At 48.5% G+C, this 25670-nt stretch overlaps 1 protein-coding gene across 1 annotated transcript in view; it reads left to right on the top strand.

Annotated features, from left to right (window-relative positions):
• Positions 1 to 17082: 17082 nt before the first annotated feature.
• CIBAR2 (CBY1 interacting BAR domain containing 2) overlaps positions 17083 to 25670 on the top strand; it is a 30948-nt gene continuing 22360 nt past the window's right edge. The window contains exons 1-2 of the mRNA XM_044275101.1: positions 17083 to 17249; positions 19884 to 20118. Of these exons, the coding sequence (XP_044131036.1) occupies positions 17230 to 17249; positions 19884 to 20118 (255 nt within the window). The 5' untranslated portion in view covers positions 17083 to 17229. The remainder of the gene's footprint in view (positions 17250 to 19883; positions 20119 to 25670) is intronic.

Here is a 25670-nt window from a genome sequence, read left to right as displayed (position 1 = left end):
GGCGCTCGGCAGATATTGGGAGCTGATCGCCCAGCGGGTCTAAGGTAACGCTCCTGGAGATGGGAGATAAGGGGCCGCAGCTTGGTTTCCTCTTCTGGCTGAAAGTTTATCTTTTATATCGTTTACACTGGAAGGAAGAGCAGGATCTTATCTGGGGTGAAGGGGAGAGCAGCGGCTCCACAACCAGAACCGGGGTCCGGACAGATTGGGTTTCTGCTTAAACTTGGGACGTGCCGACGGCCGCACGGAAAATCCACCCTAGCGTGTGTATCTAATCCTGTGTGATACTGTCTGCTGAGCCGCTGTATCTAAGCCCATCATGTGTGATACCGCCTGCTGAGCTGCTGTATCTAAGCCCATCATGTGATACCGTCTGCTGAGCTGTGTATCTAATCCTATCCTGTGTGATACTGTCTGCTGAGCTGTGTATCTAATCCTATCCTGTGTGATACCGTCTGCTGAGCTGTGTATCTAATCCTATCCTGTGTGATACAGTCTGCTGAGCTGTGTATCTAATCCTATCCTGTGTGATACTGACTGCTGAGCTGTGTATCTAATCCTGTCCTGTGTGATACTGTCTGCTGAGCTGTGTATCTAATCCTGTGTGATACTGACTGCTGAGCTGTGTATCTAATCCTATCCTGTGTGATACTGTCTGCTGAGCCCTGTATCTAATCCTATCCTGTGTGATACTGTCTGCTGAGCTGTGTATCTAATCCTACCCTGTGTGATACTGTCTGCTGAGCTGTGTATCCAATCCTATCCTGTGTGATACTGTCTGCTGAGCTGTGTATCTAATCCTGTCCTGTGTGATACTGTCTGCTGAGCTGTGTATCTAATCCTGTCCTGTGTGATACTGTCTGCTGAGCTGTGTATTTAGTCCTATCCTGTGTGATACTGTCTGCTGAGCGGTGTATCTAATCCTATCCTGTGTGATACTGTCTGCTGAGCTGTGTATCTAATCCTATCCTGTGTGATACTGTCTGCTGAGCTGTGTATCTAATCCTATCCTGTGTGATACTGTCTGCTGAGCTGTGTATCTAATCCTGTCCTGTGTGATACTGTCTGCTGAGCTGTGTATCTAATCCTGTCCTGTGTGATACTGTCTGCTGAGCTGTGTATCTAATCCTATCCTGTGTGATACTGTCTGCTGAGCTGTGTATCTAATCCTGTTCTGTGTGATACTGTCTGCTGAGCTGTGTATCTAATCCTATCCTGTGTGATACTGTCTGCTGAGCTGTGTATCTAATCCTATCCTGTGTGATACAGTCTGCTGAGCTGTGTATCTAATCCTCTCCTGTGTGACACTGTCTGCTGAGCTGTGTATCTAATCCTATCCTGTGTGATACAGTCTGCTGAGCTGTGTATCTAATCCTATCCTGTGTGATACTGTCTGCTGAGCTGTGTATCTAATCCTCCCCTGTGTGATACTGTCTGCTGAGCTGTGTATCTAATCCTATCCTGTGTGATACTGACTGCTGAGCTGTGTATCTAATCCTATCCTGTGTGATACTGTCTGCTGAGCTGTGTATCTAATCCTACCCTGTGTGATACTGTCTGCTGAGCTGTGTATCTAATCCTCTCCTGTGTGATACTGTCTGCTGAGCTGTGTATCTAATCCTATCCTGTGTGATACTGTCTGCTGAGCTGTGTATCTAATCCTATCCTGTGTGATACATCTGCTGAGCTGTGTATCTAATCCTATCCTGTGTGATACTGTCTGCTGAGCTGTGTATCTAATCCTCTCCTGTGTGATACTGTCTGCTGAGCTGTGTATCTAATCCTCTCCTGTGTGATACTGTCTGCTGAGCTGTGTATCTAATCCTCTCCTGTGTGATACTGTCTGCTGAGCTGTGTATCTAATCCTATCCTGTGTGATACTGTCTGCTGAGCTGTGTATCTAATCCTATATCTTACATTATTATTTAAATATTGCAAAATCCTATTTGCTGAGGATGATGGGAGTATTCCTGTAGTTCAGGATTATAGTATTACATGGAAAGGGTTGGTTGGGTGAGGATGATGGGAGTGGTAGTTGAGGTTCGGTGACGCGCGGCGCGGGCGGTGTCGGTGCCCGTCACGGGCGTCTGTCATTACCTGCCGCAGTTACCTGGAGTTCAGCTCTTAATATTAATGGCCGCTGTAAGTGGAGCCGCTTCAGTGCGAGGTGTGAAATGAGCGCGGACGGCGCTGTCAGAGGCGGCGCGGGCGCGGGAGGAGAGCGGGTACACGTGTCCTGCCAGCACCAGACAAAGTGGGGGAGGACAGAGCCGTCATCAGATAGAGATGGCAGAGCCGCGCTGCAGCGTACGCAGGGGCCGAACGAGCGCCACCGCCATAATTGCCACAAGCGCCAGTTTATGCTGCGGACGTCCAGCGCGGATTTTACGCTTTGCTCTGCACTTTTGCCGACATAGTAGCCGTAACCCGAAGAGGGGGCCCGGGCCGTGACCTCAGCCAGCACGATTTACATATAGGGGCCCGGCGTACCCGACAGTCTGACTCCCCTGTGCAGCGCACAGTACTGGACAGCGCCATAGCCAGGGGGATACCCGCCAGCCCCGCCCCCTCTCGCTCATGGCCACACGGGAAAATTACCAGCTGCTCAGTGCACAGGCTGGAAAGTACCAAAGTCTCTCGGTTTTTAGCTGGCTGTGCATTAACCCTTTCCTTCTACCATACCATTCTAATGGACCGGATGTTTTACCATACGGGTCTGAAACGGTGCGAGTGCGCGCAACAGCAGAAGCCACCTGGGTTAACCCTTCAAAGTGCAGGAATGTCCGCAAACATCCAAAGCCCCCCCTGCTCTAGGGCACAACAGTTATCTGTGGTGTTACATAGGACTGCAGGTGACATCTACTGCGTTATCTGTTCTCTGTTATCACTGTGATATCTGTGGTGTTACATAGGACTGCAGGTGACATCTACTGCGTTATCTGTTCTCTGTTATCACTGTGATATCTCTGGTGTTACATAGGACTGCAGGTGACAACTCTCTGAGTACAGGTAATGTAGTAGATATCACTGTGTTATCTGTGGTGTTACATAGGACTGCAGGTGACGTCTCCTACATTATCTGTACTCAGAGCTATCACTGTGTTATCTGTGGTGTTACATAGGACTGCAGGTGACATCTACTGCGTTATCTGTACTCGGATCCTGGGTGTACATATAGTCATATCACTTGCTATGAGGCCCCAAAGTTGGGGGGGGGCGGCGCAGTCACATGCAAGAACATTGTATATTTTGGTTGGGGTTTTCTGAACCTTTACGGCGTTGCCTGATATTTCTTTTCTTAGACTTGTACTTTTTCATCGGTACTTACTGCGTGTACTTACTGCGTGTACTTACCTGCTCGTGCCTGTTTTGCAGCGGATTTTTACACTGCTTTTTACGCTTTGTTCAGGTGTCCTGACGGCTCTGACACACTGTGACGAGCTGCACATCTGTGCAAGCTGTGCTCCCTCACCACAGGTTTACAGCATCCAGATTTATGTTGGTTCCCATTCACTGACAGTCAGCAGAGATCCTTGCAGCATGTGATAGTGCTTCATTATTGTATTTAGCAGTGAGTGTCCGATCACCTGTGCGTCTATGGACAGCGTTACAAATGTCTGATGTATATGACTGACCCCCGACATCATGGGGGGGGGGGGGCGCTTAGTCGGGAGCCCCCCATAACTCTCCTCCAGGGACCTTCAGAAACAGGGCGACAGCCAACAAATCACTGCTCAGCCGCTCTCCCTGAGCCGACCTTCTGGAGACTGGTGTTATTGTTGGCAGGGAGCCCTCTTCAGCCAAATATCTGCCCCCCCCCCAAATATCTGCCCCCCCCCAATACAACCGCGAGGACAGCGCCGAGAAATGTCCTGCAGAACAGACACAGATTGTTTATCCTTATACAAGACGTCTGCGGAGAAGAGCGAACAGCGGCGAGAAGGGGCCGCCCTGCATTATACTACAGAGTGCAGCCTATCCATCACTAGAGATCAGCGGTGACATCACTGAGAATGCAGCCTATCCATTCACTAGAGATCAGCGGTGACATCACTGAGAATGCCGCCTATCCATTCACTAGAGATCAGCGGTGCCATCACTGAGAATGCCACCTACCTATCACTAGAGATCAGCGGTGACATCACTGAGAATGCTGCCTATCCATCACTAGAGATCAGCGGTGACATTACTGAGAATGCAGCCTATCCATCACTAGAGATCAGCGGTGACATCACTGAGAATGCAGCCTATCCAATCACTAGAGATCAGCGGTGACATCACTGAGAATGCCGCCTATCCAATCACTAGAGATCAGCGGTGACATCACTGAGAATGCAGCCTATCCATTCACTAGAGATCAGCGGTGACATCACTGAGAATGCCGCCTATCCATTCACTAGAGATCAGCGGTGACATTACTGAGAATGCCACCTACCTATCACTAGAGATCAGCGGTGACATCACTGAGAATGCTGCCTATCCATCACTAGAGATCAGCGGTGACATTACTGAGAATGCAGCCTATCCATCACTAGAGATCAGCGGTGACATCACTGAGAATGCAGCCTATCCAATCACTAGAGATCAGCGGTGACATCACTGAGAATGCCGCCTATCCATCACTAGAGATCAGCGGTGACATCACTGAGAATGCCGCCTATCCATTCACTAGAGATCAGCGGTGACATCACTGAGAATGCCGCCTATCCAGTCACTAGAGATCAGCGGTGACATCACTGAGAATGCCGCCTATCCAGTCACTAGAGATCAGCGGTGACATCACTGAGAATGCCGCCTATCCATTCACTAGAGATCAGCGGTGACATCACTGAGAATGCCGCCTATCCATTCACTAGAGATCAGCGGTGACATCACTGAGAATGCCGCCTATCCATTCACTAGAGATCAGCGGTGACATCACTGAGAATGCCGCCTATCCATTCACTAGAGATCAGCGGTGACATCACTGAGAATGCCGCCTATCCATTCACTAGAGATCAGCGGTGCCATTACTGGGTTTGTAGTTTCGTACATTTTGTGCCCCTCGGAGAATCCCCGGGTAGTTGGCGGACATTTCTGGCTGGATCCGCGCCCGTCCGCTCCCTCCGCGCAGTCGCCACCTGTGAGGCTGCATTCAGCACACGATCGGTCACGCTGTCCCAGCTGCGCTCCCTTCCAGGATGATGTCACTCCTCGCCCGCTCCTCCACATATTGGGTTTCAGGCCGGAGTGGAGATATTTTTACACCCCCCACTTTACTCCGGCGGCCATTTTTAGAATAAAGATCGCAGACAGGGTGCTGCGGCTATAAATACCAGGAGGTTACAGACAGGCGGCGGCAGAACTAGAGCGCAAGCAGAAGGTCATGTGACCAAGTCACATGATGCCATCATCAATGGTGAAGCGCTTATTGTATTAGGTTTGTAGTGAAATTCCTGTAATCCGGCATCCCATAATCCAGAAGTTCTGGTAATCCAGCGCCAGTTTGCATCGAGTCAGCGCTTGTAGCTGCCAATATCTATGGCGTTCGGCTTTTTGGTAAATTTATATCTGTGGGGCTCATCCACACAGCACAGTGAGGGGTGGACTTGGGCTGCACCCCTGACACTACAAGAAAGCGGCTTGCAGCTGCTGGCAGAGCTCAGCCGCCACATCTGGCCTGTCAGACACAAACTAAACAAGTCCATGATGAATACAATAGGAGGGGGGCTGCGCAATGTCACAAGACCGCCGCTCCCTGCGTGTTAACCCTTCAGTTCCTGGCAGTGCACTGCATTGTAATGGAGGACTCGCAGGTCAGAGGCTCTAGATTACAGCGCAGAGTATTCACTGTTCATAAACCAGCAGCAACCCAAGGGTTAAACCCCACTGCTTACAAAATCTACAGACCCAAATGTGCCATAGGGGCAGAACTACATGTCCCAGCACAATTATAAAAAGCACTTAAAACTGTTAAGACGTATATAGAGATATACTGTATATCCAGTCCGTATAGAATTGGATTCACTGTGTACATACATTACTGATCCTGTATTATACTCCAGAGCTGCACTCACTATTCTGCTGGTGCAGTCACTGTGTACATACATTACTGATCCTGTATTATACTCCAGAGCTGCACTCACTATTCTGCTGGTGCAGTCACTGTGTACATACATTACTTATCCTGTACTGATCCTGAGTTACATCCTGTATTATACTCCAGAGCTGCACTCACTATTCTGCTGGTGCAGTCACAGTGTACATACATTACTTATCCTGTATTATACTCCAGAGCTGCACTCACTATTCTGCTGGTGCAGTCACTGTGTACATACATTACTGATCCTGTATTATACTCCAGAGCTGCACTCACTATTCTGCTGGTGCAGTCACTGTGTACATACATTACTTATCCTGTACTGATCCTGAGTTACATCCTGTATATACTCCAGAGCTGCAGTCACTATTCTGCTGGTGCAGTCACTGTGTACATACATTACTTATCCTGTACTGATCCTGAGTTACATCCTGTATTATACTCCAGAGCTGCACTCACTATTCTGCTGGTGCAGTCACTGTGTACATACATTACTTATCCTGTACTGATCCTGAGTTACATCCTGTATTATACTCCAGAGCTGCACTCACTATTCTACTGGTGCAGTCACTGTGTACATACATTACTTATCCTGTATTATACTCCAGAGCTGCACTCACTATTCTGCTGGTGCAGTCACTGTGTACATACATTACTTATCCTGTATTGATCCTGAGTTACATCCTGTATTATACTCCAGAGCTGCACTCTCTATTCTGCTGGTGCAGTCACTGTGTACATACATTACTTATCCTGTACTGATCCTGAGTTACATCCTGTATTATACTCCAGAGCTGCACTCACTATTCTGCTGGTGCAGTCACTGTGTACATACATTACTTATCCTGTACTGATCCTGAGTTACATCCTGTATTATACTCCAGAGCTGCACTCACTATTCTGCTGGTGCAGTCACTGTGTACATACATTACTTATCCTGTACTGATCCTGAGTTACATCCTGTATTATACTCCAGAGCTGCACTCACTATTCTACTGGTGCAGTCACTGTGTACATACATTACTTATCCTGTATTATACTCCAGAGCTGCACTCACTATTCTGCTGGTGCAGTCACTGTGTACATACATTACTTATCCTGTATTGATCCTGAGTTACATCCTGTATTATACTCCAGAGCTGCACTCTCTATTCTGCTGGTGCAGTCACTGTGTACATACATTACTTATCCTGTACTGATCCTGAGTTACATCCTGTATTATACTCCAGAGCTGCACTCACTATTCTGCTGGTGCAGTCACTGTGTACATACATTACTTATCCTGTACTGATCCTGAGTTACATCCTGTATTATACTCCAGAGCTGCACTCACTATTCTGCTGGTGCAGTCACTGTGTACATACATTACTTATCCTGTATTATACTCCAGAGCTGCACTCACTATTCTGCTGGTGCAGTCACTGTGTACATACATTACTTATCCTGTACTGATCCTGAGTTACATCCTGTATTATACTCCAGAGCTGCACTCACTATTCTGCTGGTGCAGTCACTGTGTACATACATTACTTATCCTGTACTGATCCTGAGTTACATCCTGTATTATACTCCAGAGCTGCACTCACTATTCTGCTGGTGCAGTCACTGTGTACATACATTACTTATCCTGAACCCTTCATGTTCCTCATTAATGATGTAATATAAATCTTCTAAGGATCCTGTAATCTGTTGGCTGTTACAATGTATCGCGGAGGAGAAGACACTGAGAGTAGATATAAAACCAGGTTGTTGCTGCACCGTAGTCTGAGTAGTCCGGACGCCCCCTGACAACTGTACATGGCAGATATGGTTGTGTCTGGATTCCATTTTTTGCAGAACCGAACAGCTGGCCCCTAATGGAACAGTAGTATCCTTGTCCGTTATGCGCACAATAATATTACGTGTTCTATCTTTGAATGAAAATACGGAAACGAAAGGCATATGGAATACCTTCAGTTTTTTTAGTTGATCCATTGAAATGAATAGTTCGGTATATGGTCCGTATATAAAACTGAACGGAAAAAGAAAAACCGTTTGTGTGCATGACCCTTACACTGCAGGATGCATCTGGGCAACTGTGCAAAAACTGACACAAGGTTTCCATTATTCCCTCCCCCCCCCCCCCCCCCCCCCAATTTCATGCACTTGTGTCTCTGACCCTTGAAGTCCAGGGAACGGATCAGTCATATCTATGTGAAGGTGAAATACGTTCTTCTCTTCTGCAGGTAGCATCATGTGGCATTTGGGGCTCATCCCTGTAGTCGTCCTTCTGACCCCCACATCACTGTGTTCAGGCAGCTGGTTTAGGGCTCTTGATCTTTAGGGCCCGAATGTGATGCGCGTAGTAAACACATAGCGTCCGGCTGGATCTTCACATATCATAACTGCACGTTCTATATTGTGCGTTTTTCACGCCGCTCTGGTTCCATAGAAATGAATGGGGCTTGTGTGAATAACGGAAGGAGTCTAGTCTGGCGCCCCCTCCTCTGCAGGATATCTGGCGCCCCCTCCTCTCTGCGGAATATCTGGCGCCCCCTCCTCTCTGCAGGATATCTGGCGCCCCCTCCTCTCTGCCGAATATCTGGCGCCCCCTCCTCTCTGCCGAATATCTGGCGCCCCCTCCTCTCTGCCGAATATCTGGCGCCCCCTCCTCTCTGCCGAATATCTGGCGCCCCCTCCTCTCTGCCGAATATCTGGCGCCCCCTCCTCCATGCCGAATATCTGGCGCCCCCTCCTCCATGCGGAATAGCTGGGGCCCCCTCCTCCCCTCTGCGGAATAGCTGGGGCCCCCTCCTCCCCTCTGCCGAATAGCTGGGGCCCCCTCCTCCCCTCTGCCGAATAGCTGGGGCCCCCTCCTCCCCTCTGCCGAATAGCTGGGGCCCCCTCCTCCCCTCTGCCGAATAGCTGGGGCCCCCTCCTCCCCTCTGCCGAATAGCTGGGGCCCCCTCCTCCCCTCTGCCGAATAGCTGGGGCCCCCTCCTCCCCTCTGCGGAATAGCTGGGGCCCCCTCCTCCCCTCTGCCGAATAGCTGGGGCCCCCTCCTCCCCTCTGCCGAATAGCTGGGGCCCCCTCCTCCCCTCTGCCGAATAGCTGGGGCCCCCTCCTCCCCTCTGCCGAATAGCTGGGGATGTTCCCCAATGTTAAGAGCACCGTTTGCTGTTTGGATTCGCCCGCGTCGTGAGCCGCTTTTTGGGGCTCCGCTCCTCCGGCTGGCAGGAAGTCTTCGGAGCCTGGCGGCCTCCCAGGGTCTATTCCCAGCATGGGATTATCACCTCCACTCAAGGCCAATGGGCAAAACAGATGTTTTCTTGCACATGCAGGAGCCGTCCCCGGGCGGAGGGGCTGTCGGCGCAGACGGAGCCGGGAGAAGGGGCGACATTCCTCAGATTCCCATCCACCCAGGGAGGCGCAGCACAAATCTCTCCTGTCCTCACAGTTTGTTACAATGTATCAGTTTGGAGTCCAGTCTCTTTCAACCTGAGCCTCTCCAGCTGCCATTCCATGCCGCGATAGCCCGGCTGAGAGTTGTAGTTCTGCAACAGCTGGGGATCCTTGTCATAAACAATTATCTAGACGAAATACAATAGTAGCAAATCCTCAGCTGTGGGAAGCATTAGGCAAAGATGAATGGAAATTAGAATGTTTCCACCCATTGACAGCAAGCGGAGATCTTGACTGTGTTGAAAAACTGACGCCCCAATGTCTATTAGAAAGTTGCAGAACATGCTGGGGCGTATTATAACTTTATGATCCTGAGATGTAGCCATGTGACCCCCCCGTTCCCTGATTTTCCCTGTACAGCGGTGCTCCCCATTGATTTGAATGGAGCAGTGCGGCCGTTTCCCTGCACTGTGAATGTTGGGGCTTCATTTTCGGGATAGGAGGAAAATGTCATGTTTGCCGTGCTGGGGCCGGTCCCCATTATAGTGAATGGTGCCAGGCGGGTTTCCGGCAGCACACGTGTGCAAGCGTTAGTACGGATCCGGCAGGCCGTTCCCCTCCCGGACAACCCTAACGCCAGTGTGAAAGAACTGTACCCTATTACCTATACTAGTATTGCCAACCCTCTGCCAGCAGCTGGGGGGCCACATGCAGAGGGCCCCACAGCTGTCTACAGGAGGGGACTGGCATTTGCTGTCCCCTTTTTGTCCTGGGGCTCTGCTGCCACCTAGTGGACAAACTAAGGGATCTGCCTGATCTGGTGATACAATGTGACACAAGGAGTCGAGAGAAAAGGGAAAAGCGCAGAATTAGGATGTGGAGCGAATATAAACCCAGCAAAAAGATGCACAAAATCATTACGTAATAATGATGATCTAGTTCTAGTGCATTAGGAACAAAGTGGTTCAAGATACGTGCCAGTCAGCTGCCCAATACCAGGCGCACCAGGGAGCAAGGTCTATGGGCAGGACTAGTCCAGAGGAGTAATGCAGAACGATCTGTGTCTAATATGTGAGGCAAATTCAAGATCTGCGTTTCCTGTAAGTGAATGTGTAAAACTATTCTCCTTATATCCAGAAGCTGAAAGTAGGTGTTTACCTATTACTTTCCACAGCTGAGGGGTTGGTGCCATTGCATCCCATTTAAATAACCCTCTGTAGCCTGAATTTAAATGGAATAAAGCCAGAAAACCCCTTGAAAAGACAGGATGATGCAGGTTCCTCTGTGTATGAAAAAATCACAGAAAAAACTAATATAAAAACATCCTGCACGGTAAGATATATAAATGTGCGGATGTCCGCGGCCATATTCTATAATACTGCACTATATATGATAATATCTGAGACACTCAGCCAATATATTTTGATCAAAACACATCTGTGCCCACCTACCAAGCGCCAAGGGGGTCTCCGGTCAGGCGGGTCCTACACTAAACCTACCTATGCCATTGGGCTTCAATGTTCAGGAGCGCAGACCCCGCACATATGGTGCGCTGCTCCTAGTCGCCTCCTCTGTGAATGAAGGTAAACGACATAGGGAACTGCTTAACAAGTAGAAAGAAAATGGATCTTCTTTCCCAGAAATCACTTGTTCCCAAACTGAAGTGTAATCTGTCCCATTCTGTGCTGGCTGCGAGTGCTGCCCCCTAGTGCACAAGTGCCTCCATGGCCGGCAGCCAGCACCCACCATGTGTCTGTCCAGATGCTTGAAAAGTCTATAAATAGTTTGGAAAGTGACCAAGTCAACAGCAATGGATGTGACCCTGCGAGAGCTGCATGTCGGGCTGGGATAAAAGCCCTTTAAAGGACAGGCTTGTAAAATGAGCTCAGACCGAGTGTTACATGCACAGCTGCGCTGAGAGACGGCTTTTCACTCTCATCCTGCAAAACTAATGGGCAACGTCTGCTGTCCTGCGCTCTACGCCAGGCTCGCATCTGGATTTGGACACCTCCATAATGAAGAGGATGGCGGCTGCCAACGATTTATATAGATTTAGGAACATAACATGTTAGCAACATGACAGTATAATACTGCCTCCTATGTACAGGACTATAACTACTATAATACTGCCTCCTATGTACAGGAATATAACTGCTATAATACTGCCTCCTATGTACAGGACTATAACTACTATAATACTGCCTCCTATGTACAAGAATATAACTACTATAATACTGCCTCCTATGTACAAGAATATAACTACTATAATACTGCTCCTATGTACAAGAATATAACTACTATAATACTGCTCCTATGTACTAGAATATAACTACTATAATACTGCTCCTATGTACAAGAATATAACTACTATAATACTGCCTCCTATGTACAAGAATATAACTACTATAATACTGCTCCTATGTACAAGAATATAACTACTATAATACTGCCTCCTATGTACAAGAATATAACTACTATAATACTGCTCCTATGTACAAGAATATACCTACTATAATACTGCTCCTATGTACAAGAATATAACTACTATAATACTGCTCCTATGTACAAGAATATAACTACTATAATACTGCTCCTATGCACAAGAATATACCTACTATAATACTGCCCCCTATGTACAAGAATATAACTACTATAATACTGCCTCCTATGTACAGGAATATAACTACTATAATACTGCTCCTATGTACAAGAATATAACTACTATAATACTGCTCCTATGTACAGGAATATAACTACTATAATACTGCCCCTATGTACAGGAATATAACTGCTATAATACTGTCTCCTATGTACATGAATATAACTACTATAATACTGCCTCCTATGTACAAGAATATAACTACTATAATACTGCCTCCTATGTACAGGAATATAACTACTATAATACTGCTCCTATGTACAGGAATATAACTCCTATAATACTGCCTCCTATGTACAGTGTAACCCCTCTTTCGGGTCAGACGTCTCCCCTGCGCCCAGCTTGTCTCTCGCTCTTCTCCTGGGGGGTCATTATTTGGGGGATCACCAGATTATATATTTATACAGCGGACAGGGCAGGGAGATCTGTATTCTGGGTAATTATACTTCACTTCCTGTAGAACTTCTCTGGGATCTCGTCCAAGGTTCCTGCATTGTTCTCCTCGTCTGCGCTTTTCTTATTATTTCGGTTTTGGGTAATTAGTCGGTTATTTTCTTGCACTGTAATTAGTGTTGAACTGCAAGGTCCCCCAAGACGACTGCGCAGACGTTTCCTGTTTTGGTGGTTTAATTACCTCAAAATAAACTTTTTCCCCACTTGATTATTTTCTTAACGCTCACGTATCTGCTGCACGTTATAGGATGAGTGGTGTAGTACTGTATCACACAGGATGGGATTAGATACATGGCTCTATAGACTGTATCACACAGGATGGGATTAGATACATGGCTCTATAGACTGTATCGCACATGATGGGATTAGATACATGGCTCTATAGACAGTATCGCACAGGATGGGATTAGATACATGGCTCTATAGACTGTATCGCACAGGATGGGATTAGATACATGGCTCTATAGACTGTATCACACATGATGGGATTAGATACATGGCTCTATAGACTGTATCACACATGATGGGATTAGATACATGGCTCTATAGACTGTATCGCACATGATGGGATTAGATACATGAGACTGTATCGCACATGATGGGATTAGATACATGGCTCTATAGACTGTATCACACATGATGGGATTAGATACATGGCTCTATAGACTGTATCACACATGATGGGATTAGATACATGGCTCTATAGACTGTATCGCACATGATGGGATTAGATACATGAGACTGTATCGCACATGATGGGATTAGATACATGGCTCTATAGACAGTATCGCACAGGATGGGATTAGATACATGGCTCTATAGACTGTATCGCACAGGATGGGATTAGATACATGGCTCTATAGACAGTATCGCACAGGATGGGATTAGATACATGGCTCTATAGACAGTATCGCACAGGATGGGATTAGATACATGGCTCTATAGACTGTATCGCACAGGATGGGATTAGATACATGGCTCTATAGACTGTATCGCACAGGATGGGATTAGATACATGGCTCTATAGACTGTATCGCACAGGATGGGATTAGATACATGGCTCTATAGACTGTATCGCACAGGATGGGATTAGATACATGGCTCTATAGACTGTATCGCACAGGATGGGATTAGATACATGGCTCTATAGACTGTATCGCACAGGATGGGATTAGATACATGGCTCTATAGACTGTATCGCACAGGATGGGATTAGATACATGGCTCTATAGACTGTATCGCACAGGATGGGATTAGATACATGGCTCTATAGACTGTATCGCACAGGATGGGATTAGATACATGGCTCTATAGACTGTATCGCACAGGATGGGATTAGATACATGGCTCTATAGACTGTATCGCACAGGATGGGATTAGATACATGGCTCTATAGACTGTATCGCACAGGATGGGATTAGATACATGGCTCTATAGACTGTATCGCACAGGATGGGATTAGATACATGGCTCTATAGACAGTATCGCACAGGATGGGATTAGATACATGGCTCTATAGACTGTATCGCACAGGATGGGATTAGATACATGGCTCTATAGACTGTATCGCACAGGATGGGATTAGATACATGGCTCTATAGACTGTATCGCACAGGATGGGATTAGATACATGGCTCTATAGACTGTATCGCACAGGATGGGATTAGATACATGGCTCTATAGACTGTATCGCACAGGATGGGATTAGATACATGGCTCTATAGACTGTATCGCACAGGATGGGATTAGATACATGGCTCTATAGACTGTATCGCACAGGATGGGATTAGATACATGGCTCTATAGACTGTATCGCACAGGATGGGATTAGATACATGGCTCTATAGACTGTATCGCACAGGATGGGATTAGATACATGGCTCTATAGACTGTATCGCACAGGACGGGATTAGATACATGGCTCTATAGACTGTATCGCACAGGACGGGATTAGATACATGGCTCTATAGACTGTATCGCACAGGATGGGATTAGATACATGGCTCTATAGACTGTATCGCACAGGACGGGATTAGATACATGGCTCTATAGACTGTATCGCACAGGACGGGATTAGATACATGGCTCTATAGACTGTATCGCACAGGATGGGATTAGATACATGGCTCTATAGACTGTATCGCACAGGATGGGATTAGATACATGGCTCTATAGACTGTATCGCACATGACGGGATTAGATACATGGCTCTATAGACTGTATCGCACATGACGGGATTAGATACATGGCTCTATAGACTGTATCGCACAGGATGGGATTAGATACATGGCTCTATAGACTGTATCGCACAGGATGGGATTAGATACATGGCTCTATAGACTGTATCGCACAGGACGGGATTAGATACATGGCTCTATAGACTGTATCGCACAGGATGGGATTAGATACATGGCTCTATAGACTGTATCGCACAGGATGGGATTAGATACATGGCTCTATAGACTGTATCGCACATGACGGGATTAGATACATGGCTCTATAGACTGTATCGCACATGACGGGATTAGATACATGGCTCTATAGACTGTATCGCACAGGATGGGATTAGATACATGGCTCTATAGACTGTATCGCACAGGATGGGATTAGATACATGGCTCTATAGACTGTATCGCACATGACGGGATTAGATACATGGCTCTATAGACTGTATCGCACAGGATGGGATTAGATACATGGCTCTATAGACTGTATCGCACATGATGGGATTAGATACATGGCTCTATAGACTGTATCGCACATGATGGGATTAGATACATGGCTCTATAGACTGTATCACACAGGATGGGATTAGATACATGGCTCTACAGACTGTATCACACAGGATCTATACAGGGTATTTGGAATGTCTTCAGCCCCTTTGCTATGAATAGTGATGAGCGAAGCGAGCTTCGGATCCTAGGATTAATGCTGTACAGAGATCCCGAGTAAAGGGGCCGAAGACTTATGTTCTGGGTAAGGGTCCATTCACACGTCCGTGTGTGTTTTGCGGATTCACGTATCCGTGGATCCGCAAAACACGGACATCGACGATGTGCGTTCCGCATTTTGCGGACTGCACATCGCCGGCACTTAATAGTAAATGCCTATTCTTGTCCGCAATTGCAGAGAAGAATAGGACATGTTCTATTTTTTTCGGTATCGGAATTGCAGACCCGGAAGTGCGGATCCGCAATTCCGGATCCGGGCAGCACATAGTGCTGCCCCATAGAAATGAATGGGTCTGCAATTCCGATCCGCAAATTGCGGATGTGTGAATGGACCCTAAAGGGGACCGAAGACTTTTATGTCCCGAGTAAAGGGGCCGAAGACTTCTGTCCTCCGGTAAAGGGGCCGAAGACTTCTGTCCTCCGGTAACGGGGCCGAAGGCTTCTGTCCTCCGGTAACGGGGCCGAAGGCTTCTGTCCTCCGGTAACGGGGCCGAAGGCTTCTGTCCTCCGGTAACGGGGCCGAAGGCTTCTGTCCTCCGGTAACGGGGCCGAAGGCTTCTGTCCTCCGGTAACGGGGCCGAAGGCTTCTGTCCTCCGGTAACGGGGCCGAAGGCTTCTGTCCTCCGGTAAAGGGGCCGAAGGCTTCTGTCCTCCGGTAAAGGGGCCGAAGGCTTCTGTCCTCCGGTAAAGGGGCCGAAGGCTTCTGTCCTCCGGTAAAGGGGCCGAAGGCTTCTGTCCTCCGGTAAAGGGGCCGAAGGCTTCTGTCCTCCGGTGAAGGGGCCGAAGGCTTCTGTCCTCCGGTAAAGGGGCCGAAGGCTTCTGTCCTCCGGTAAAGGGGCCGAAGGCTTCTGTCCTGAGACTCTGCTGTATCCAATCCTCTCTTGATACATTTAGATACTTTCACACTAGCGTTTTTCTTTTCCGGCGCTGAGTTCCGTCCTTTGGGCTCAAATCCGGAAAAGAACTGATCAGTTTTATCCCCATGCATTGTGAATGGAGAGCGATCCGCTCAGGACGCATCAGGACGTCTTCAGTTCAGTCGTTTTGACTGATCGGGCTTTTCAGAAAACCGTAGAATGCTGTATCTTTACCTCCGGCCAAAAAACCTGAACACTTTGACTGAACGCCGGATCCGGCCTTTTTCCCATTGACTTGCATTAACGCCGGATCCAGCGCAGTGTCTTCAGTCAAACCGGATCCGGCTTTTGCATGTTAAACCTGAAAAATTTGAAAAAAAAGTTAGTCCATAAATGGCGGATCCGTTTTTTCCAATGCATTTTTTTCATTGTGATCAAAATCCTGATCAGGATTTAAATGTAATCCGTTTTCACACGTTTTTCCGGATCCGGCGGGCAGTTCCGGTGTCTGAATTGAACGCCGGATTTAAACAGCGCTAGTGTGAACGTAGCCTTAGTTACATGTTGTTAGATATTCTCCTGGAAGATGTAAATATTAACCTCTTGTTGTCTGGTTTGTTTTCCTGTGGCCAGTTGGTATTTGATGCTGGGCCCCTCCCCGGGGTGTGTTCCGCACCCTGGAGACCTGTGCAGCCGCCCGACTCTGCTGTGTTGTTGTTGTTACCATGGAGCAGCAGAGTCGCTGGTGAAGAGGGAGCAGCAGAGCAGACACTGAACCTGCACCTGAGCCCCCACCCTGCATGAGAGCCCTTCCTTCTGCTCCCCCATCTTACAGCGCAGACCCCCAGGATGAACATTGTGCTGTCCAGGTAAGAAGCCCCCCTGCAGGGCTGCATCTTGTAATATAGACCCTCCTGTAGGCTCTGCTCTGAGCATCTGTCCCCTGTGCTGAGGGTTTGTTACAATGTACAGGTGCAGATGAAGTCTATCCGTCTGGAGTCCAGGATGTTTAACGCACAGTGTTGTCTTCACTGGATAAAACTGTAACAAACCCTCAGCTCTGAGAAGTACTAGTTCTGTGCTTGTTTTTTTTTCTGGATAAACATGAGAATGTTCTTATTCACTGACAGCAAGCAGAGAACTTGAAAATGATTTAGGAATTGAAACACTAATCTGTTTGAAAGTTGCAGAGCTTTTCATTGCTCAGTCCCATCCCCCGCCCTATCCAGAGATAAGCGGCACCAGCATCTCCTGCTCTATTAAAATTAACCATTTGCATTCTGGACGTGCTGGTTCCAGGCACCTAATAGCCCCCCGACCTCTAATCTCCTGTAATGGAAATTGTATCTGTTCAGTGTCGTCGCTGCCGGGAGCGTTTTGTGCGTTCCGTGCATTGCGGCGATTATTACGCGTCTGATCGTCTTGCACCTGAGGATGGGCTCAAACCAGAGATTGATGTATTGAGGTTCATCCATACAGAGGTACTAGGAGCTGGGGAGGCGCCTCATGCCTCGCTGTGATGGGAACCTATTAGTGCAGGGATCAGCAACTTTCGGCACTCCAGCTGCTGTGAAACTACAACTCCCAGCATGCAATATGCTCAGATGTTCTTCTTACTACCACAAAAGTGAAAGGAGGATTCTGGGAGTTGTAGTTGCTGATCCCTGTATTTCGGAGTCCCGTGGTGGCACTCTCTATAGTTCCCTCCTATCCTATAAAGGGACAGCATATCACTGGCATGATGGTGGGGGTCCGACCTCTGAGACCCCTGACGATTCTGGGGAGGGGTGCAGCGCTGATGCCGTTCACTGCGGCCTCTTAGTTCTCCGCGGTCGGACCGCTCCTCCCATAAACTAGCGATGAGATGGGCGCTGAAGTCTTGGCACTTGTCTTCCGCGGTGTAGCGTAGCTGTGTTGACCTTCAGTCGCGGTATAGCAGAGCTGTGTTCACCTTCAGTCGCGGTATAGCGTAGCTGTGTTGACCCTAAGTCGCGGTATAGCGTAGCTGTGTTGACCTTCAGTCGCGGTATAGCGTAGCTGTGTTGACCTTCAGTCGCGGTATAGCGTAGCTGTGTTGACCTTCAGTCGCGGTATAGCGTAGCTGTGTTGACCTTCAGTCGCGGTATAGCGTAGCTGTGTTCACCTTCAGTCGCGGTATAGCAGAGCTGTGTTCACCTTCAGTCGCGGTATAGCAGGGCTGTGTTCACCTTCAGTCGCGGTATAGCAGAGCTGTGTTCACCTTCAGTCGCGGTATAGCAGAGCTGTGTTCACCTTCAGTCGCGGTATAGCAGAGCTGTGTTCACCTTCAGTCGCGGTATAGCAGAACTGTGTTCACCTTCAGTCGCGGTATAGCAGAGCTGTGTTCACCTTCAGTCGCGGTATAGCGTAGCTGTGTTCACCTTCAGTCGCGGTATAGCGTAGCTGTGTTCACCTTCAGTCGCGGTATAGCGTAGCTGTGTTGACCTTCAGTCGCGGTATAGCGTAGCTGTGTTGACCTTCAGTCGCGGTATAGCGTAGCTGTGTTCACCTTCAGTCGCGGTATAGCAGAGCTGTGTTCACCTTCAGTCGCGGTATATCAGAGCTGTGTTCACCTTCAGTCGCGGTATAGCAGAACTGTGTTCACCTTCAGTCGCGGTATAGCAGAGCTGTGTTCACCTTCAGTCGCGGTATAGCAGAGCTGTGTTCACCTTCAGTCGCGGTATAGCAGAGCTGTGTTCACCTTCAGTCGCGGTATAGCAGAACTGTGTTCACCTTCAGTCGCGGTATAGCGTAGCTGTGTTGACCTTCAGTCGCGGTATAGCGTAGCTGTGTTGACCTTCAGTCGCGGTATAGCGTAGCTGTGTTCACCTTCAGTCGCGGTATAGCGTAGCTGTGTTGACCTTCAGTCGCGGTATAGCAGAGCTGTGTTGACCTTCAGTCGCGGTATAGCAGAGCTGTGTTGACCTTCAGTCGCGGTATAGCAGAGCTGTGTTGACCTTCAGTCGCGGTATAGCAGAGCTGTGTTGACCTTCAGTCGCGGTATAGCAGTGCTGTGTTGACCTTCCGTCGCGGTATAGCAGAGCTGTGTTGACCTTCAGTCGCGGTATAGCAGAGCTGTGTTGACCTTCAGTCGCGGTATAGCAGAGCTGTGTTGACCTTCAGTCGCGGTATAGCAGAGCTGTGTTGACCTTCAGTCGCGGTATAGCAGAGCTGTGTTGACCTTCAGTCGCGGTATAGCAGAGCTGTGTTGACCTTCAGTCGCGGTATAGCGTAGCTGTGTTGACCTTCAGTCGCGGTATAGCGTAGCTGTGTTGACCTTCAGTCGCGGTATAGCGTAGCTGTGTTCACCTTCAGTCGCGGTATAGCAGAACTGTGTTGACCTTCAGTCGCGGTATAGCAGAGCTGTGTTGACCTTCAGTTGCGGTATAGCAGAGCTGTGTTCACCTTCCATCGCGGTATAGCAGAGCTGTGTTCGTCTGTTGAATTAGCCCAGATATCACCCGTTATTCGTTCCCTCTCCGCAGAGATGCTCAGGTCAAGATCATGGAGAACACGGTGTCCAACGCCGAGCATTATTTCGGACAGTTCTGCTCAGTGCTGGCGTCTTATACTCGCAAAACGGCCAAACTGCGGGACAAGGCGGACGAGCTAGTCAAACAGCTGATTGACTTCGGAAACACGGAGAACCCCGAACTGAGGAGCGCCATGAAAAACGTGGGGGAGGAGCTGGCGAAGATTCAGGACTACAGACACGCGCAGGTACACGTCGTCTAGTGCGCCGCTTATCACTGCGGACCGTCTGTACTGTGAGCGCAAGCTGGATGGCGCCACGTTATGTCCGTCACCTGAGCAGCGATATCAGCGGCCCCCAGAGACACAACTAGTGGGCTCAAGGGCCACATGCAAATCTGTACTGGGGCCCCTTTGTGCCATTTATAACACCAGGGTCTTATGTGGCAAAGGGGACATTAGGCCCCTCCGACTCCAGAGCCAAGGTGCAACTGCTATCTCTGCACCCCCTATAGCTGTGGCCCTGGTTATCTCTGCACCCCCTATAGCTGTGGCCCTGGTTATCTCTGCACCCCCTATAGCTATGGCCCTGGTTATTATCTCTGCACCCCCTATAGCTATGGCCCTGGTTATTATCTCTGCACCCCCTATAGCTATGGCCCTGGTTATTATCTCTGCACCCCCTATAGCTATGGCCCTGGTTATTATCTCTGCACCCCCTATAGCTATGGCCCTGGTTATTATCTCTGCACCCCCTATAGCTGTGGCCCTGGTTATTATCTCTGCACCCCCTATAGCTATGGCCCTGGTTATTATCTCTGCACCCCCTATAGCTATGGCCCTGGTTATTATCTCTGCACCCCCTATAGCTATACCCCTGGTTATTATCTCTGCACCCCCTATAGCTGTAGCCCTGGTTATTATCTCTGCACCCCCTATAGCTATACCCCTGGTTATTATCTCTGCACCCCCTATAGCTGTGGCCCTAGTTATTACCTCTGCACCCCCTATAGCTGTAGCCCTGGGTATTACCTCTGCACCCCCTATAGCTATGGCCCTGGTTATTACCTCTGCACCCCCTATAGCTGTGGCCCTGGTTATTATCTCTGCACCCCCTATAGCTATGGCCCTGGTTATTACCTCTGCACCCCCTATAGCTGTGGCCCTGGTTATTATCTCTGCACCCCCTATAGCTATGGCCCTGGTTATTATCTCTGCACCCCCTATAGCTATGGCCCTGGTTATTATCTCTGCACCCCCTATAGCTATGGCCCTAGTTATTATCTCTGCACCCCCTATAGCTATGGCCCTGGTTATTACCTCTGCACCCCCTATAGCTATGGCCCTGGTTATTACCTCTGCACCCCCTATAGCTATGGCCCTGGTTATTATCTCTGCACCCCCTATAGCTATGGCCCTGGTTATTATCTCTGCACCCCCTATAGCTGTGGCCCTGGTTATTATCTCTGCACCCCCTATAGCTATGGCCCTGGTTATCTCTGCACCCCCTATAGCTATGGCCCTGGTTATTATCTCTGCACCCCCTATAGCTATACCCCTGGTTATTATCTCTGCACCCCCTATAGCTATAGCCCTGGTTATTATCTCTGCACCCCCTATAGCTATGGCCCTGGTTATTATCTCTGCACCCCCTATAGCTATACCCATGATTATTATCTCTGCACCCCCTATAGCTATGGCCCTGGTTATTATCTCTGCACCCCCTATAGCTATGGCCCTGGTTATTATCTCTGCACCCCCTATAGCTATGGCCCTGGTTATCTCTGCACCCCCTATAGCTATGGCCCTGGTTATTACCTCCGCAACCCCTATAGCTATTCCCCTGGTTATTATCTCTGCACCCCCTATAGCTATACCCCTGGTTATTATCTCTGCACCCCTATAGCTATGCCCCTGGTTATTATCTCTGCACCCCCTATAGCTATGGCCCTGGTTATTATCTCTGCACCCCCTATAGCTATGGCCCTGGTTTATCTCATGCACCCCCTATAGCTATGGCCCTGGTTATTACCTCCGCACCCCCTATAGCTATGGCCCTGGTTATTATCTCTGCACCCCCTATAGCTATGGCCCTGGTTATTATCTCTGCACCCCCTATAGCTATGGCCCTGGTTATTATCTCTGCACCCCCTATAGCTATACCCCTGGTATTATCTCTGCACCCCCTATAGCTATGGCCCTGGTTATTATCTCTGCACCCCCTATAGCTATGGCCCTGGTTATTAATCTCTGCACCCCTATAGCTATGGCCCTGGTTATTATCTCTGCACCCCCTATAGCTATGGCCCTGGTTATTATCTCTGCACCCCTATAGCTATGGCCTGGTTATTATCGCTGCACCCCCTATAGCTATGGCCCTGGTTATTATCTCTGCACCCCCTATAGCTATGGCCCTGGTTATTATCTCTGCACCCCCTATAGCTATGGCCCTGGTTATTATCTCTGCACCCCCTATAGCTATGGCCCTGGTTATTATCTCTGCACCCCCTATAGCTATGGTCCTGGTTATTATCGCTGCACCCCCTATAGCTATGGCCCTGGTTATTATCTCTGCACCCCCTATAGCTATGGCCCTGGTTATTATCTCTGCACCCCCTATAGCTATGGTCCTGGTTATTATCGCTGCACCCCCTATAGCTATGGCCCTGGTTATTATCTCTGCACCCCCTATAGCTATACCCCTGGTTATTATCTCTGCACCCCCTATAGCTATGGCCCTGGTTATTATCTCTGCACCCCCTATAGCTATGGCCCTGGTTATTATCTCTGCACCCCCTATAGCTATGGTCCTGGTTATTATCTCTGCACCCCCTATAGCTATGGCCCTGGTTATTATCTCTGCACCCCCTATAGCTATGGCCCTGGTTATTATCTCTGCACCCCCTATAGCTATACCCCTGGTTATTATCTCTGCACCCCCTATAGCTATGGCCCTGGTTATTATCTCTGCACCCCCTATAGCTATGGCCCTGGTTATTATCGCTGCACCCCCTATAGCTATGGCCCTGGTTATTATCTCTGCACCCCCTATAGCTATGGCCCTGGTTATTATCTCTGCACCCCCCTATAGCTATGGCCCTGGTTATTATCTCTGCACCCCCTATAGCTATGGTCCTGGTTATTATCGCTGCACCCCCTATAGCTATGGCCCTGGTTATTATCTCTGCACCCCCTATAGCTATGGCCCTGGTTATTATCTCTGCACCCCCTATAGCTATGGCCCTGGTTATTATCTCTGCACCCCCTATAGCTATGGCCCTGGTTATTATCTCTGCACCCCCTATAGCTATACCCCTGGTTATTATCTCTGCACCCCCTATAGCTATGGTCCTGGTTATTATCGCTGCACCCCCTATAGCTATGGTCCTGGTTATTATCGCTGCACCCCCTATAGCTATGGCCCTGGTTATTATCTCTGCACCCCCTATAGCTATGGCCCTGGTTATTATCTCTGCACCCCCTATAGCTGTAGCCCTGGTTATTACCTCTGCACCCCCTATAGCTATGGCCCTGGTTATTATCTCTGCACCCCCTATAGCTATGGCCCTGGTTATTATCTCTGCACCCCCTATAGCTATGGCCCTGGCAGGGGCGGATTAGGTGCATGTCTACCCAACTTGGCCCCCCTCCATTTTAGTATAGTTTTTTTTTCTGTATGAAGAGGCTGCGGTGCCTCATGAGCGCCACAGTCTCTTCTTAGGCCATATGACATCTTCAGACCAAAAAATAAAAAATACCCCAAATTGGGGCCTAAACTAAAAAATTTGGTCGCTAAATTTTAAATACATATAATTATAATAAAAAAGGAGGAGAATACAGCACCACATACCTGTTAGATCCAGTGACATCTCCTGTCATGTAGACCTTCTCTTTCCTCTTCTTCTCCGTTAGGCCCAGACCGCCATGGCAAATTCTTTCAGCCGCATCTCGTCTCTACAGTTTGTAACAGACACGTTAGATTTCTCAATTTTTCCATCAACCTCCTCGTCCTGGTGTCCCCACAGTGTCATCCTGCCAACCCCAATACTGTGCCCGTGGTGCCCCCCAATGCCCCAGGAACTATACTGCTGGAAAAAAATAGTGACCCTAATAGACAAAATTTTAGTCCTTTATCAAACTGGTGTAAAGTAGAACTGGATTTCCAAAAGAGCTGCCAAATATGAAAGGTGGAATCTGATTGGCTGCTATGGGCGACTAATCCAGTTCTACTTTACACCAGTTTGATAAATGACCCCAAATGTCCCTATAGTGTCCACAGCAGCTATAATGTCCCCTAGAGACCCCCAGTAATAATACCACCCTCTATTGTGCTCCAGGCAATAATCCCCGTATAGTGTCTCCAGAAATAATAGAATTGCCCCTACAGTGCCTCCCCAATAGCAACACCCCCATATAGTAATCCCCCATAGTAGTTTGCCCCCACACAGTAATTTCCCCCACATGCCCCACATAGTAATTTCCCCCACACTGCCCCCATATAGTAATTTCCCCCACACTGCCCCATATAGTAATTTCCCCCACACTGCCCCATATAGTAATTTCCCCACACTGCCCCATATAGTAATTTCCCCCACACTGCCCCATATAGTAATTTCCCCACACTGCCCCATATAGTAATTTCCCCCACACTGCCCCATATAGTAATTTCCCCCACACTGCCCCATATAGTAATTTCCCCCACACTGCCCCATATAGTAATTTCCCCCACACTGCCCCATATAGTAATTTCCCCACACTGCCCCATATAGTAATTTCCCCCACACTGCCCCATATAGTAATTTCCCCCACACTGCCCCATATAGTAATTTCCCCCACACTGCCCCATATAGTAATTTCCCCACACTGCCCCATATAGTAATTTCCCCACACTGCCCATATAGTAATTTCCCCCACACTGCCCCATATAGTAATTTCCCCACACTGCCCCATATAGTAATTTCCCCCACACTGCCCCATATAGTAATTTCCCCCACACTGCCCCATATAGTAATTTCCCCCACACTGCCCCATATAGTAATTTCCCCCACACTGCCCATATAGTAATTTCCCCCACACTGCCCCATATAGTAATTTCCCCCACACTGCCCCATATAGTAATTTCCCCCACACTGCCCATATAGTAATTTCCCCCACACTGCCCCATATAGTAATTTCCCCCACACTGCCCCATAGTAATTTCCCCCACACTGCCCCATATAGTAATTTCCCCCACACTGCCCCATATAGTAATTTCCCCCACACTGCCCCATATAGTAATTTCCCCCACACTGCCCATATAGTAATTTCCCCCACACTGCCCCATATAGTAATTTCCCCCACACTGCCCCATATAGTAATTTCCCCCACACTGCCCCATATAGTAATTTCCCCCACACTGCCCCATATAGTAATTTCCCACACTGCCCCATATAGTAATTTCCCCCACACTGCCCCATATAGTAATTTCCCCCACACTGCCCATATAGTAATTTCCCCCACACTGCCCCATATAGTAATTTCCCCCACACTGCCCCATATAGTAATTTCCCCCACACTGCCCCATATAGTAATTTCCCCCACACTGCCCCATATAGTAATTTCCCCACACTGCCCCATATAGTAATTTCCCCCACACTGCCCCATATAGTAATTTCCCCCACACTGCCCCATATAGTAATTTCCCCCACACTGCCCCATATAGTAATTTCCCCCACACTGCCCCATATAGTAATTTCCCCCACACTGCCCCATATAGTAATTTCCCCCACACTGCCCCATATAGTAATTTCCCCCACACTGCC

This window comes from Bufo gargarizans, unplaced genomic scaffold (genome assembly GCF_014858855.1).
Source record: "Bufo gargarizans isolate SCDJY-AF-19 unplaced genomic scaffold, ASM1485885v1 original_scaffold_880_pilon, whole genome shotgun sequence".
In the NCBI taxonomy this organism is placed as follows: domain Eukaryota; kingdom Metazoa; phylum Chordata; class Amphibia; order Anura; family Bufonidae; genus Bufo; species Bufo gargarizans.
Note: the sequence above shows the minus strand (reverse complement) of the source record. Positions and strands in the feature narration are given on the sequence as shown.